General features: G+C 49.7%; 1 protein-coding gene across 1 annotated transcript; it reads right to left on the reverse strand.

The window, feature by feature from the left end:
* Positions 1–7876: 7876 nt before the first annotated feature.
* LOC124661240 (protein trichome berefringence-like 7) lies at positions 7877–11610 on the reverse strand. The gene is made up of 4 exons (XM_047199102.1): positions 10453–11610; positions 9375–9533; positions 8928–9205; positions 7877–8226 (listed from the first exon to the last, which is right to left on the reverse strand). Exons 1-4 carry the CDS (start codon positions 11265–11267, stop codon positions 8204–8206), a joined length of 1275 nt encoding a protein of 424 aa, XP_047055058.1. The 5' UTR covers positions 11268–11610; the 3' UTR covers positions 7877–8203.
* Positions 11611–12461: the final 851 nt, after the last annotated feature.

Genomic DNA, 12461 nt, shown 5'->3' on the forward strand with positions numbered 1-12461 from the left:
CCCAGGCACCCCACCATGACACGGGCTACTACTTCATGACATCGATGGCCTGAGAGACGCGTACAGCTCCCTTAGCTCGCGCACCATCCAGTTTAAGCCCTCATTTTCTCTTGACTTGCATTTTAGGCTCCACAGCTGCAAAAAAATGATGATTTTGTAAACGATGTCAGCTGGGTTAGCAATAATTTTCTTTTCAATAGCAAGTTTATTGCGCACATTCCACAGCGCCCAAGACTGAGCAAGAAAAAGGATCCACAACAACTTTCGGGGTAACCCGAGAAGCTAGACAAGATATCATGGAACTGGGCAAAGTTAGCGGGGCGCCAGTTGCACCCGAGCAGCTGGCGCGTGACTGACCACGCGAAGATCGCCAAAGAGCAGGAGAAGAAGATATGGCTAACGTCCTCCGGCGCACCACACAGGGCACATAGGTCGTTTGACGGGCCATGTCGAGTAAGGATCTGCAGTGCCGAGGGCAGCTTATCCAGGGCTAACTGCCAGGAGAAAATTTTGATTTTTAGCGGAACCGAGGCTTCCCACAGGTCTTTGAAATGAGCCACCGTCGTGCCCTTCGACAGCATAGCATACATGGATCTCACTGAGAATGCTCCGTTTTGTTCCAGGTGCCAAGAGATCTTGTCTTGACCCGTGGTGAGAATCACCGCAGCCAAACTTCTTTGAAGATCGTCCCACTGCCGCACACCCTCCGGATCAAGAGAACGGCGAAAACGGACTTGCAGATTGTCTTGAAACAACGCATCAGCGACCGAAATATCTTGATTGTCACAGATGGCAAATAGCAAAGGAAAGGACTCCAATAGGGGGCCCCTTCCCCACCACCAGTCCTTCCAGAAGCTGGTTCTATTGCCGTTCCGCACCTGGTGCTTTGCTCCTACCTTAAAGAGGTTCTTGATTTTGTGAAGACTTTTCCAGAAGGGGGAGCCTCCATGACCTGATCCCGCAAACAAGTCGGAGGCGTCCACATACTTAGCACGGATGATGCGAGCCTAGATCGTGTCCTCTTCCTGGTACAGTCTCCAAATCCACTTCAACATCAGTGCCACATTCATCTTTTTGGTATTGAGTAACCCTAGCCCTCCATATTCCTTGGGTCTACAAACAGTCGGCCAGTTCACCAGGTGGTACTTCCTCTTCGGTCCCGCTCCTTCCCAAAAGAACTTAGAACGATGAGAGTCAAACCTCGCATGAATCCTGTCATGGAGGAGGAACAGGCCCATCGCAAACATCGGGAGATTGTCTAGGCATGCATTAGAAAGGATAAGTCGTCCCCCTGACGACATCAGCCTTCCCAACCAAGGTTCGATTTTAGTGGCGAGTTTCCGCACAAGAAAGATCCACTGCTCTAGGGTTAGCTTTACGTCGGAGATAGGGAGACCCGGATAAATGAAGGGGAAGGAGCCAAGTTTGCAGTTAAGCTTGTTCGCAATTGAAGTCCGCTCTTCGAACCGCTGACCCAGCACAAACACCTCGCTTTTGTGATAGTTGATCTTGAGCCCCGACATATCCTCAAAGCACATCAGCAGGAATTTAAGGTTGGCAATATCCTCATCGGAACCTTGAATGAGGATAAGCGTGTCGTCTGTATACTGAAGATGGGAGACGCCCCCAGAGCAACGAGTGTGGAACCGGACCGTGAATGTGTCCGGCCTTGGAAGCCGCGGAAAGAATACCGGACGGGGCCTCACCAATGAAGTTGAAAAGCAGCGGTGAAAGGGGGTCTCCCTGGCGAACCCATCTCTTATTTCTGAAAAACGGCCCCACTTCACCGTTGATAGAGATAGCAGTTTGTCCCCCAGAGACAAGTTGTAAAATCCTATGGATGTATCCTTCATCAAAACCTTTGCAACGGAGAACTTCCCCCAGGAAGTCCCGGTTCACTCTGTCGTATGCCTTTTCAAAGTCCAACTTGAGAAGCACCCCATTATGCTTTCTCTGTCTCAAATCGTGAATGATTTCTAGCAGCGTCAACGGACCGTCGAGGATATTTCTTCCTTTGACAAAGGCGAGTTTGATTGGGAGAGAGGATCCTATGCGCAATCGGATCCAACCTAGATGCGTAAGCCTTGGAAACGATCTTAAAGATTACATTGATCAGTGCAATTGGTCTGTATTGTGTGATTTGATCCGCGCCGGGCACTTTCGGAATAAGCGAAAGAATTCCAAAGTTTAGCCTAGAAATGTCAATGCGCCCGAGCACAAAGTCATTGAGGATGTGCAAAATACCCAGCTTGACCTGCGGCCGGAATCTCTTGAAGAAGATAACGGGGAAACCGTCGGGCCCGGGGCGGTATCTGTCTTCATGTCCTTAACGATGGCATCAAGCTCAGTCTCAGAGAAAGTGAGAGCCAGATTCACATTCTCCTCCTGTGAGACCCGACTATACCTATCCCAGGTATCTGGCGCCAACCCGCACATCCTTGCGGCAGACGAGCCAAGCAGGCTTATGTAGAAGTCATAAACATGCTGTTGGATGAGCTTCGGGTCCGTGACCGTCCCGCTGTCCGTGACTAACGCTGAAATATTGCATTTCCTTCTTCTGCCGTTGGCAACTGCATGAAAATAGGCAGTGTTTGCATCTCCCTGCGAGGCCCACCCGACCCTGCCTCGCTCGCCTCCGGTGTTCCTCTTCAATCTTATATATATGCAGCGGTTGCTCCTCGAGGTGATATCTAGATGCCCGGGCGTCTTCGTCCAAACCAGTAGGAGTCAGCCAGACACATCAAGCTGAGCAATGCGAGTGAGGAGCGCGTTCTTTGTGGCCTTGGTGTCCCTACCAAGGTTACGATTCCATCCCCTCAGAGTATCTTGTCTTAGGCCCGATGACATGAACGACCACCAGTCGATGATGTCTCGGCCGCCCACCTTGGACAACAGCCTGGCCCATGAAAGCTGGACAAGAGGGACAAAATCGGGGCGCTCAAACCAGCTGGACTCGAAGAAGAATCGATTAGAACGAACGCGGAAGCCCTCCCCGGTGTCAAAAACGAGAGGCGTGTGATCAGAGCCAAGGCAGGTCTCGGCAGCAAGGGAGCAGAGAGGGAAAATAGCTTCAAAGGATGCAGAGACAAAGACACGGTCCAGAGCAGAGCGGACAGGATTAAGCTGACGGTTAGACCAAGTGAAACGAGCCCCAGTGCGCGGGGTTTCTCTTAGGGCCCAAGAAGCAATGCTGTCGTTGAAGAGATCAATAAGGGTCCAGTTGACATTATCGTTGTTCTTATCTTCCGCCGCTCTGATAAGGTTGAAGTCCCCACCCATGAGGATCGGCAAGTCACAGTTGGCGATTTTGGCCGTAATCTCGGCCAGGAACCCTCTAGAACGAGCATGGTCGCAGGGCCGTAAATACCTATGACTTCAAGCTTTTCTTGGTAGCACGATGCAGAATAGATAGGCTAAGGAAGAATTGACCCTTGTCCATTCTCCCCACTTCAAACATACTCGTCCCTAACTCCCAACGACATGCCTCCCGAGTGGCCATTCGGCTGGGAGCCATGACCAGAAGAATTTCTCTCCCACCTCAAGGCTGGCAAGCTCGGCGTCCGTGAAGTCTTGTTTAATAGTTTCTTGAAGAAGGACCAGATCAATACGGTGAAGTCTAAGGTAGTCTTTGAGCAGGGTTCGCCTCCCTCTGCGGCCGAACCCCCTGATATTCCAGATGAGGGCCCTCATTGGGAAACCATGCTAAGCGCCCGTGCTCGGCGGGTTAACGGCCGGTGCCCAACCGGGGTAGGTCTGCGCGCGATCCTTCGCTTCTTGGGAGCAAGCTTCTTTGATTTGCCAGGGCCCGAGCATGGTTCCCCCTCGGAACCAGCTTCTGGGTAAGTACTTTCCTCCCTTTGGTCAGTACTTTTCCGCACTGCTTCTTCCTTGTCTTTAGCCTTTTCCTCTTCAATCTTTCGCCTAGCTGAGAGCAGTTCGGCCTGGGCACGTTCACGAGCTTGGAGAAGAGTCACCGCGTGGGCGGGCGACCCCTCCGAGGATTAAAACGGGATGCAGCTATCTCTAGCCACCTTAACAAGATGCTGAACCGACGAATCTTGGAAAGCGACAAAGGAAGAGGGAAGGTTGGAATTACTGGAGCAGGCGTGGCGGAGGACGGTGCAGCGGAATCCTCGATGGAGCTCTTGGACATGGAGTTCTTCTCAGCAGTGGCGCGGATGGCACGTTCCAGGACCGGGCCATCAGAAGTCCCTTTTGCTCGCATACTCTTGCGTTGCGCCTCCACCGGAGGGGCCTTGGAGCGCGGCGCGCGAGCAACAGCAGCCCCCATGGCTGGGATTGGGGCATCCAGCAGCAGCAGTTGGCCCGAGGGAGGTGAGCCGCCCTTAGAGATGGCGGGAGCATGGTGCAGGTCCAGCGAAGGAGGAGGCGCAGGTGTCTCCACCGTGGCTTCAGCCTCCGCCGCTTCCAGCATCAGTCTTCTAGAGGGGCGATCATGGTTGCTCTTGCTCCTGCGCTCGCTGTTCCTCCTATAATCCTGATCAGACATAACAGAGGGAGGGGTGACCCAGCCCACCTCCGCTCTCTCCTCCTCGGACAATCTCAGGGCTTTTCCAGGGGTCGGAGAGACCCGTTCTCCCGACGTCAGGTCCTCAGGGAGGTCAAGTTGGAGGAGCAAGTCACTGTCAGAGGCCTCAGGAGGCTGGTGCTTGGAGGTTGTGGGAACCGAGGCCTTGATAATTTGCGCCACGAGGGGAAAGATGTTGCCTGTGGGGGTTAGATTGGAGCCGTACTGGCTGCGGGCAGAGGCAGGGATGGTGAGAAGCGCCGCGTTGTCCGCAGGAGGAGAGAAAGGCGCAGCGTTGAGCGGCACCGATTTCCGCGGGCCGCTTCCTCCCTTGCCTGGCGCAGATGCGGCAACGCGTTTCTCTTTCAAGTGCTTGCCCCGCCGCCCATCCCAACGGTCATCGTCTGTTTCTTCGCAGTCATCTTCACGCTCCCCATTGTCATCGCCAGGAGGGAAGCTTGGGGGAGCCCTTGGGGGGGAGTCTTCAGCAGCCGCAGTCTCGCGAATGATCTTGATACGGTACCCTTGGAGGTTGACGAAGAGAGTAATATAATCTGGGAGCACATCTCCTTTGCGGCAGCCAAAGGACATCCTGACCGGCGTCTCCAGAGGAGAGATGGAGTCCTCATCCACCGACATTGGGCGGCCCACCTCACGCGTTGACAGCAGCAGGCGTTCAGCAAGACGCAACGGAGGCGGCACCCCAACCAGCTTGACCCAAATCTCTTCAAGGGTCTCAGAGGCAAGCGGGTCCCCCAGTGGGACCGTAACCAGAGCTTTGATCTTACTTGACGGCAGGGTTAGCCCGCCACCACGGATCGCAATGCGGAGGTTTTCCTTGAAGGGAAGACGACGGCGAAATCCGAGGCAGAGAGCTGCCGCACCTGCCAATTCCAGTTCTCATCCACGAGGTCCTTGAACTCTTCTTCCACTTCTTCTTCCGAAAGGCGCCCCCCAGCCAGGATGACCGTGGCCGAGTTGGAGGCAGGGCGCTGAAGCTCTTCGTCTGGGACTTCAACGCAGAGGAAGCCCTGGCGCCCTCCGCCGAAGCCCGCCCAATAGGGAGCCAGCACTTTGGCGAAGGCGGCGCACATGGCAGAGAGGTGGCCAACTTTCTTACAGTTGACACAGAAGGGCTCGTCGATGCAGTCGGCCTGAATATGCCCCTGTTTCCCACAGTTATAGCATGTTATGTGGGCCGCATCAGGGTTTGTGACAGCGGCTTCCCCTGGGCCGGTGTCATCCCCAAGAGATTGAGCAGGTGTAGGTCCTTGATGTGCGCGCGGCTGGCGGAGATTCCTCCGGCCCGCGTTCTTCCCTGAATCACGGCCGCAAGGAGGAGGAGGGGGCCTGGTGTCCTGCCGTGTCCTACCGTGGGCCTTCCTGCCGCGAGGATATCTGTGCATATCCGAAGATATACTATGTTCAGGGTTATATACAGCCAGTATCCAGCAAAATATCGAGCAAATAATAAATTAAATCTTAGGCCTTCCCCTAGGCCTCTTGCCCATGTTGCCTTCTCCAGCTTCGTTGGAACAACCCTAGCCAAAGATCCTGCTCGGTCCGCCCATCATCATCTTCAAGCACTTCAACAACAAGAAGCAATTTGGATGAGCACAAATAGAAGTGTGTGGTGATAAAATAAGCAAGGATGCAGGTTGAGCCTTATATGACAGTATGTGAACAGGAGAAAGAAGGCCTCATATCAATGGACATCCAAGGTAAAAGGACTATCCACAAACTAAGTCTAGCGTACAAGCAATCTTGTTGCATGCCTCACATTGTGCCACATAGAAAATCATTGGCCATAGAAGAAACGTGATAGAAGCAAAACCATAAAGTCGCAAATCATTGAACGCCACAATTGATGTATTCAAAAAAGGACAAGGCACAAGGAGGAGTGTTTGTGCTTTGTACAAGGTTAGATAGCATCAATTATGATGTCATGTAGTAAACACATCATATCACTACCCAAAAACAAGGTAGGCCTCATTTGGTTCACACATCATATCATAGGCCAAAGCTATGAAGTTAAATCAGAACAAGGTTCAGACCAAACGAAGCCGAAGTGCCATCATACAACAGATCATACTGGTTGTGATCATACACCAGATCACACATAAGCAAGGTTCACAGTTCAAAGAAAGGCTAATTATCCTACATTACATGCAAGCGTATATTTCATCGCTCATCACAAACTGCCCAAATCTTTTTCAATTTATCCATGCTTCAAAAATAGTTTAAGGAGATCAAACACGACATACTCTAACTTTTTTTTTCTTATCTTCCTTAAGAGCATCATTTTTCCTCTCAATGCCTCTCTTTCTACCTCCCACTCCTTCCTAGCTCTCAAGACTTGTGCTTGTGTTCTCTGCACATTCTTCAACACATTCTTCAACATAGCTACTGATTGTTCAAATCATTCAGCTTATATTGGGCTCGGTTATGAACAAACTAGAGATTAGTACTAAATATAATCATCTACTGGAACATGTATAGTCAGGTCTCATAAAACATAGCACGAGCAAGTGAATGAGATGTTTGATCAGAACCTATTGCATAATCAAACAATGGACTTCGCACTAGGATCTGAAGACACATCTATCAAGTTGCTTAGCACTAGCATCTAATCATCAGCATTAACAATAAACCCCCAATCTAACTACAAATGAACCTAAAAACCAGATCTTGCCTTCATTGCTCCGAAAACCAAGTACACAAACACCAATCTACCGTTAGAAGCCACTATTCATGCTAGAAGAGGAAGAATAACACAATATAATAGCTCAGTACACAGACCTAGAATGCATGCACGAAATAAGCCTACATCCAACATTGAAAACCGTGGATCTATGAACATTGAAGCCTAAAAGCTTGGATTCGGGTCTTACCGTCATGGATGTCCTTGATGGCGAGCAGTGCTTGAACCGAAGAAGGGGGTCCATGCACGCGAGGAAGATGGCAACCCCGAAAGTCGGCTCTTCAGTCTTGCTCGCGGTGGTCTCCGATCCCCGAAAGTCGGTGGCGAGAGGGGGGAGAGTGGAGAGGAGAGGGCGAGTGAGAACAGACGAGAATGAGAGGGAAGAGGGGGCGGTGACGGGATTCATGCCCCCCCTTCTCGCCCAGTGTCTGGCCGCAGAGAAACGGGCAAACCGAGCATTCTTTCCAGGCTATGTTTTACCCGCATGATTTTCCAGAATCGACATAACAAATGCCATTCTAGAATCGATGATTTTCCAGCACTTTAACTTTCGGGAAAAGATATAGACGTTTTACAAAACATTATCTTTTGCACGTATAGCACAAACAGAAGGCCGATATGAAGAACTGTTATGTTCAGTCTGATGATGCACAAACAAATGGCAGCAGACATGTTTAATCCGAGAGAAATGGGCTTCAAAATTGCGGTTCGATTGCTGTTACAAGCACATGTTACAAATCGTGATGTTCTCTATGTCTAAAACGCAAAAGGAGACAACAATGTAATATCTATCTGACAGGATATGTGCATTCTTACTCAAGCAATTGAGGAAACGGATGGGGAGTCGAACAACTTGTACAGATACTGATGTCTGTGAGACTTCGTGTCTTGGCTCCTTAGCAGCACACTAAAATGCAAGAAGCAGACGTGGTATTCGAGCAAAAGAACCAAAATTGAGTGTACAATGTCAATAGTCAGGTAGCCAGCGTTCGCCAACCTGCAGAATTGGACATGAAGCAACATCAGAAGCCATTATTCAACTCCAGAATGAGGAAGTCATCAAGTTAAAAGGACAGAAATACATGCACAACTAAGTAGGAAACGCTGCAAACTAAGTATGGAATGAAAATTTCTGTAATCAGCTGAAAATTAGTTTTCATTTTCTTTACATACAGGTCAGTCTCAACTCTCAACTAATGCACTCTACTACCTCTGTTTCATAGAATAAGGCCTATATTTTTTGGAAAAGTCAAGCGAAGTAAAGTTTGAGCAAACTTTTAGAAAAATCTATCAAGAACCACGATAATAAGAAGATATCATATACAAATATATTTCATGATGAATCTAATGGTGTTGAGTTTAGATTGTACATATTAACAACTTTTCATAAAAACTTGGTCAAACTTTACGTAGTTTGACTTTTCGAAAAAAATAAGCCTTATTCTTTGAAACGGAGGCAGTATTCAATTTTCACCATACAAAATTATGGAAGTTCAGGTTACAGCATAGCTACCGAATAATATATATACAGCTATCTGTGCTTGGTACATACACAAGGACAAGGTTCAAAAATTCCAGATTGTGTTCCAAGCAGAAAAAGTATATAAGATGGCAATACTTTATCTAGTCACTGTACACTAATTTGTTATCGATCATAATAACATCACGGAGGATTTTTTTCATAAATAAGGAACTCACCATTTGTCAATAGGTGAGAAAATATTAGCTCATTCCAAGCATCTGGAACTCCAGGAAGGCACCAGTGGCTGCAATCAAGTATGGTAGAAGGATGGCTCCAGATACCAATATGTGCATCACTCCTGAAGGCCCCCATCAAAGTAACATTAAGTATAGTCACGGGAACGCTCATGTTCGCAACAACATCAGCAAGTATATCCCTAAATTCACTCATATCAGTTCCTTTGGCCTCAGTTGTAGGTTTTTCTGTTACTTCACATACCTTTTGGTTTAAGCCACTGCGAAGAAAAGAAAATTCAGTTACTGAATGTTTTTCAAATAATAATTTGTACGTCCGCAATGACAGCAGGCTTACAGCTTCAGTTCAAATTACAGATATCGTCTGATAATGCAGTAACAAAGACAAATAAAAACACTAGGGGGAGATTAAGTATATCTGAGAAACACCTCCAGTGAGATGGCTCATAAGTCCGGAAGAAGACACGTGTTCGTTCTAAGTCCACTTTTTCCTTCACCCATGAAGCCCATGTTTCAAGTGCCATTTTGAAAGCAGAATTGACGGATGTTCCCAGCTTAAGCACACCTCCAGCCTCAAAATAGCAACCCCTGTTGTAAACACCAAGCTAGAATATCTAAGCTATATGAGATAAAGTTTAATACTACTACATAATGAAATGACACCATACACATGACAAGGAAATAGGACAGTACATTTTTACTGAGCTGACAAGTAGAACAATAAAATGAGAATTTATTGAGCAGCCATAATGATATAAGATGCCACTACTTTGCATTACCAGTAATAGAGCATCCACATGAGTGGAGCGATTCTAAAGAGCATGAGTGTTCATTGAGAAATATGTGATCTACATTAAGACTGAGAATTCAAAAGACCAATTGTTGCGGCAAACAAAAATCCGAATGTATTCACTAATGATAAATTACAGTACAAATTAGACCAGGCCATAAAATTTTATTAATATTTACAATTTAACATGCAAGATCTACAAACATGAAAAACAGGGCAACCATTTTCGGATACCAGAAAAGGAAATACTCTTGTATAGAAGATGCATGAAACTTAGCATCCTCAAGACATACTAAATAGTACCTAACCAGAAACCATTTCTCAGGCGAGGTCAATTATCAACATCAGGCTCACTATGTTGTGACATAAGAACCTAACACCCATTAATGTTGCTTTAACCTCAAGAAACAGCTAGAAATAGTATGGCGCCAAATTAGCAGTACAATCCAGTGATTTATTTTTGTCTATTTGTGATCCCTGGAAGTTTTGTTACAATCAGTCCTGGCCATTGATTCCTTCCAAAGGGACATTTTGGTGCCAGTTTCAACTTACAGCTAACATATTACCACACACTATTACTAAGGATCATACTGAAAAACAGATATAGTGGACCAAACTAAACAATCAGATAGTTGCAAATTGGTAGGACGGTGATAATAATCCGAAACAATTACACATGAAAAATAGATGCTTCGGAATAAAAGCAAGAACACTCACATGTCAAACAATTTGCTGGGAGTCCACCAATGCCCTGAGTTAAAAATAAGCACATCGGCATTCTCCCATCTCCTGCTACTATCATCCAGCTTATCAAGCTTGAGAATGGCACGGACCCTTTTCGAGCCATGGAAAGGAGGAGCAGGGGTCTGCTGCACAAGGAACACGGACCGGAAGAACTCCACACTAAGGTCGAACGACTCAAACCTCACTCCTAAAAACCGGATGGTCTTGGAGATCTGGTTGCCATTAACCTCGTAAACCGTCTTCGGATCGTCCACCCCCGTCATGAGCATGCAGATGAAGGACTCCCACTGCGTGCGGCTCATGGAGTCCCCCACGAACACGACCCGCTTCCCTCTGAGCCACTCCAGCGCGCTCCGGGCGCTGAACCGCGGCAGGTCGCACCGCCGCGGCCTCCAGCGCCACTTGAGGTACTCGGTGCTCCTCCGCCCGTTGGCGAGGCAGTTGAACCCGCGCTCCGCGAAGGCGCACTCGGAGCTGTTGTACAGCGGGTACCCCTCGTCCCGCACCCAGCTGCCGTCGAACACGTCGCAGGAGTGGAGGCCCTCCCCGGCGAAGTCGGCGACGGCGCGGTCCCGGCCCAGGTAGCGGGACACGGAGAGGTAGAGGCCGCCCGAGAGCACGAGCGCGCAGCAGGCCAGGAAGCAGGCGAGGGCGACGGTCTCGAGGGACGGCGCCGACCACCACCACTTGCGCTGTGCGGCGGTGGCGGCGGCGACCCGCGGGCTCCCCGCGCCGCCCCGAGCTGTGAGCCGCGCCGACGTGCTCCGGCTGAAGCTCCCCGTCACCATCTCGCCGCGGTGGCTGGCCGGGGATATCCCATTCCACAACGCGCTGGCTGTGGTCGGGGAATCGGTTCTCGCTGCTGAGGCCTGCGAATCGTAGAACGGCTTCGAATGCTCCCCGTGCTGGATTCAAATTGAGCGGATCGAGCTCGTGGGGACCCGACCCGAGGCTTGCGGCTCTGGAGATCAGAAGGCTCCGGACCGGGTGTTGAGATCCAGGCGCGACTGCTTGTAGCGAGACACGAGGTAGCGGCCGCAGGGGGGATCGGGAACTCACCGGATTCCGGCCATAGACTATCCCACCACAGCGGCTGAGGGACTTGGAAGCAGCTAGGTGGTTGGCGGCGTGTCCTCGCGACCGGCGGCTCGGCGAGGTCTCGCGCGAGGAGGACGAGTTCGAACAGGGTGAGCCGAGGAAGGAGACGACTCGGACTCAGAGTGGGTGCGCGGTGGGTGGATGGCTGTTCATGTCGTGTTGACTCGAGGTACCGCACGCACGATCTAACTTGCTGCCCCGGCCCCACATGGCAGTGGCGGCGTGTTCCGTGACGTGACGTGGTTTGAGACGGCGGTGGCTGCGCTTGTGCAGGGAGGAGTGAGCATCGTTTTCGCCAGAAGAGGAAGAAGACACGCCGGCGATCATCGGAAAGGGCCGGAAATGGCCAACTTCTGCGTTTGGGGGCGAGCGAGAGCAGCCGAGGATGGTGAGAAGCCGGTCGGAGTTTTGGCCATCCATCGTCATCAACCTCAGGTAGGATTTGGACGGAATTTTGACAAATTTTCTGCCTCATCCACCGACATGTTTAGTAGCGCTTCCTGACAGTTTGGCGTGCTGAAAGCAGCCCGTCCACTATCATTCCTTCCAAGTTGGTGAGCTGTGACGTTCTCCTCTGAATTGCTTCACGTACGACAAGGGTAGCACGACTCATTGGCTCGTGTGCACATAGATCCTTCACCTTGAAGATTTTTTGTCCACCGCCTTTGTATTTTCAAAGGTAGATCACTACTCCCCACTCCATATACCTCTGGTACACTAAACTTGACATTAGGCATGACATTACCATGTACTGATTGCATGATTAGAACACCTATAATTAGCATTTGATCAGATGGCATCTACATCATACATCGCCCATGCCGACTCAACGTCGATGGCTGAAGCGATCGCCATGAACGAAGGACTTACGCTTGATGTCAGGC

This window comes from Lolium rigidum, chromosome 6 (assembly GCF_022539505.1).
Source record: "Lolium rigidum isolate FL_2022 chromosome 6, APGP_CSIRO_Lrig_0.1, whole genome shotgun sequence".
In the NCBI taxonomy this organism is placed as follows: domain Eukaryota; kingdom Viridiplantae; phylum Streptophyta; class Magnoliopsida; order Poales; family Poaceae; genus Lolium; species Lolium rigidum.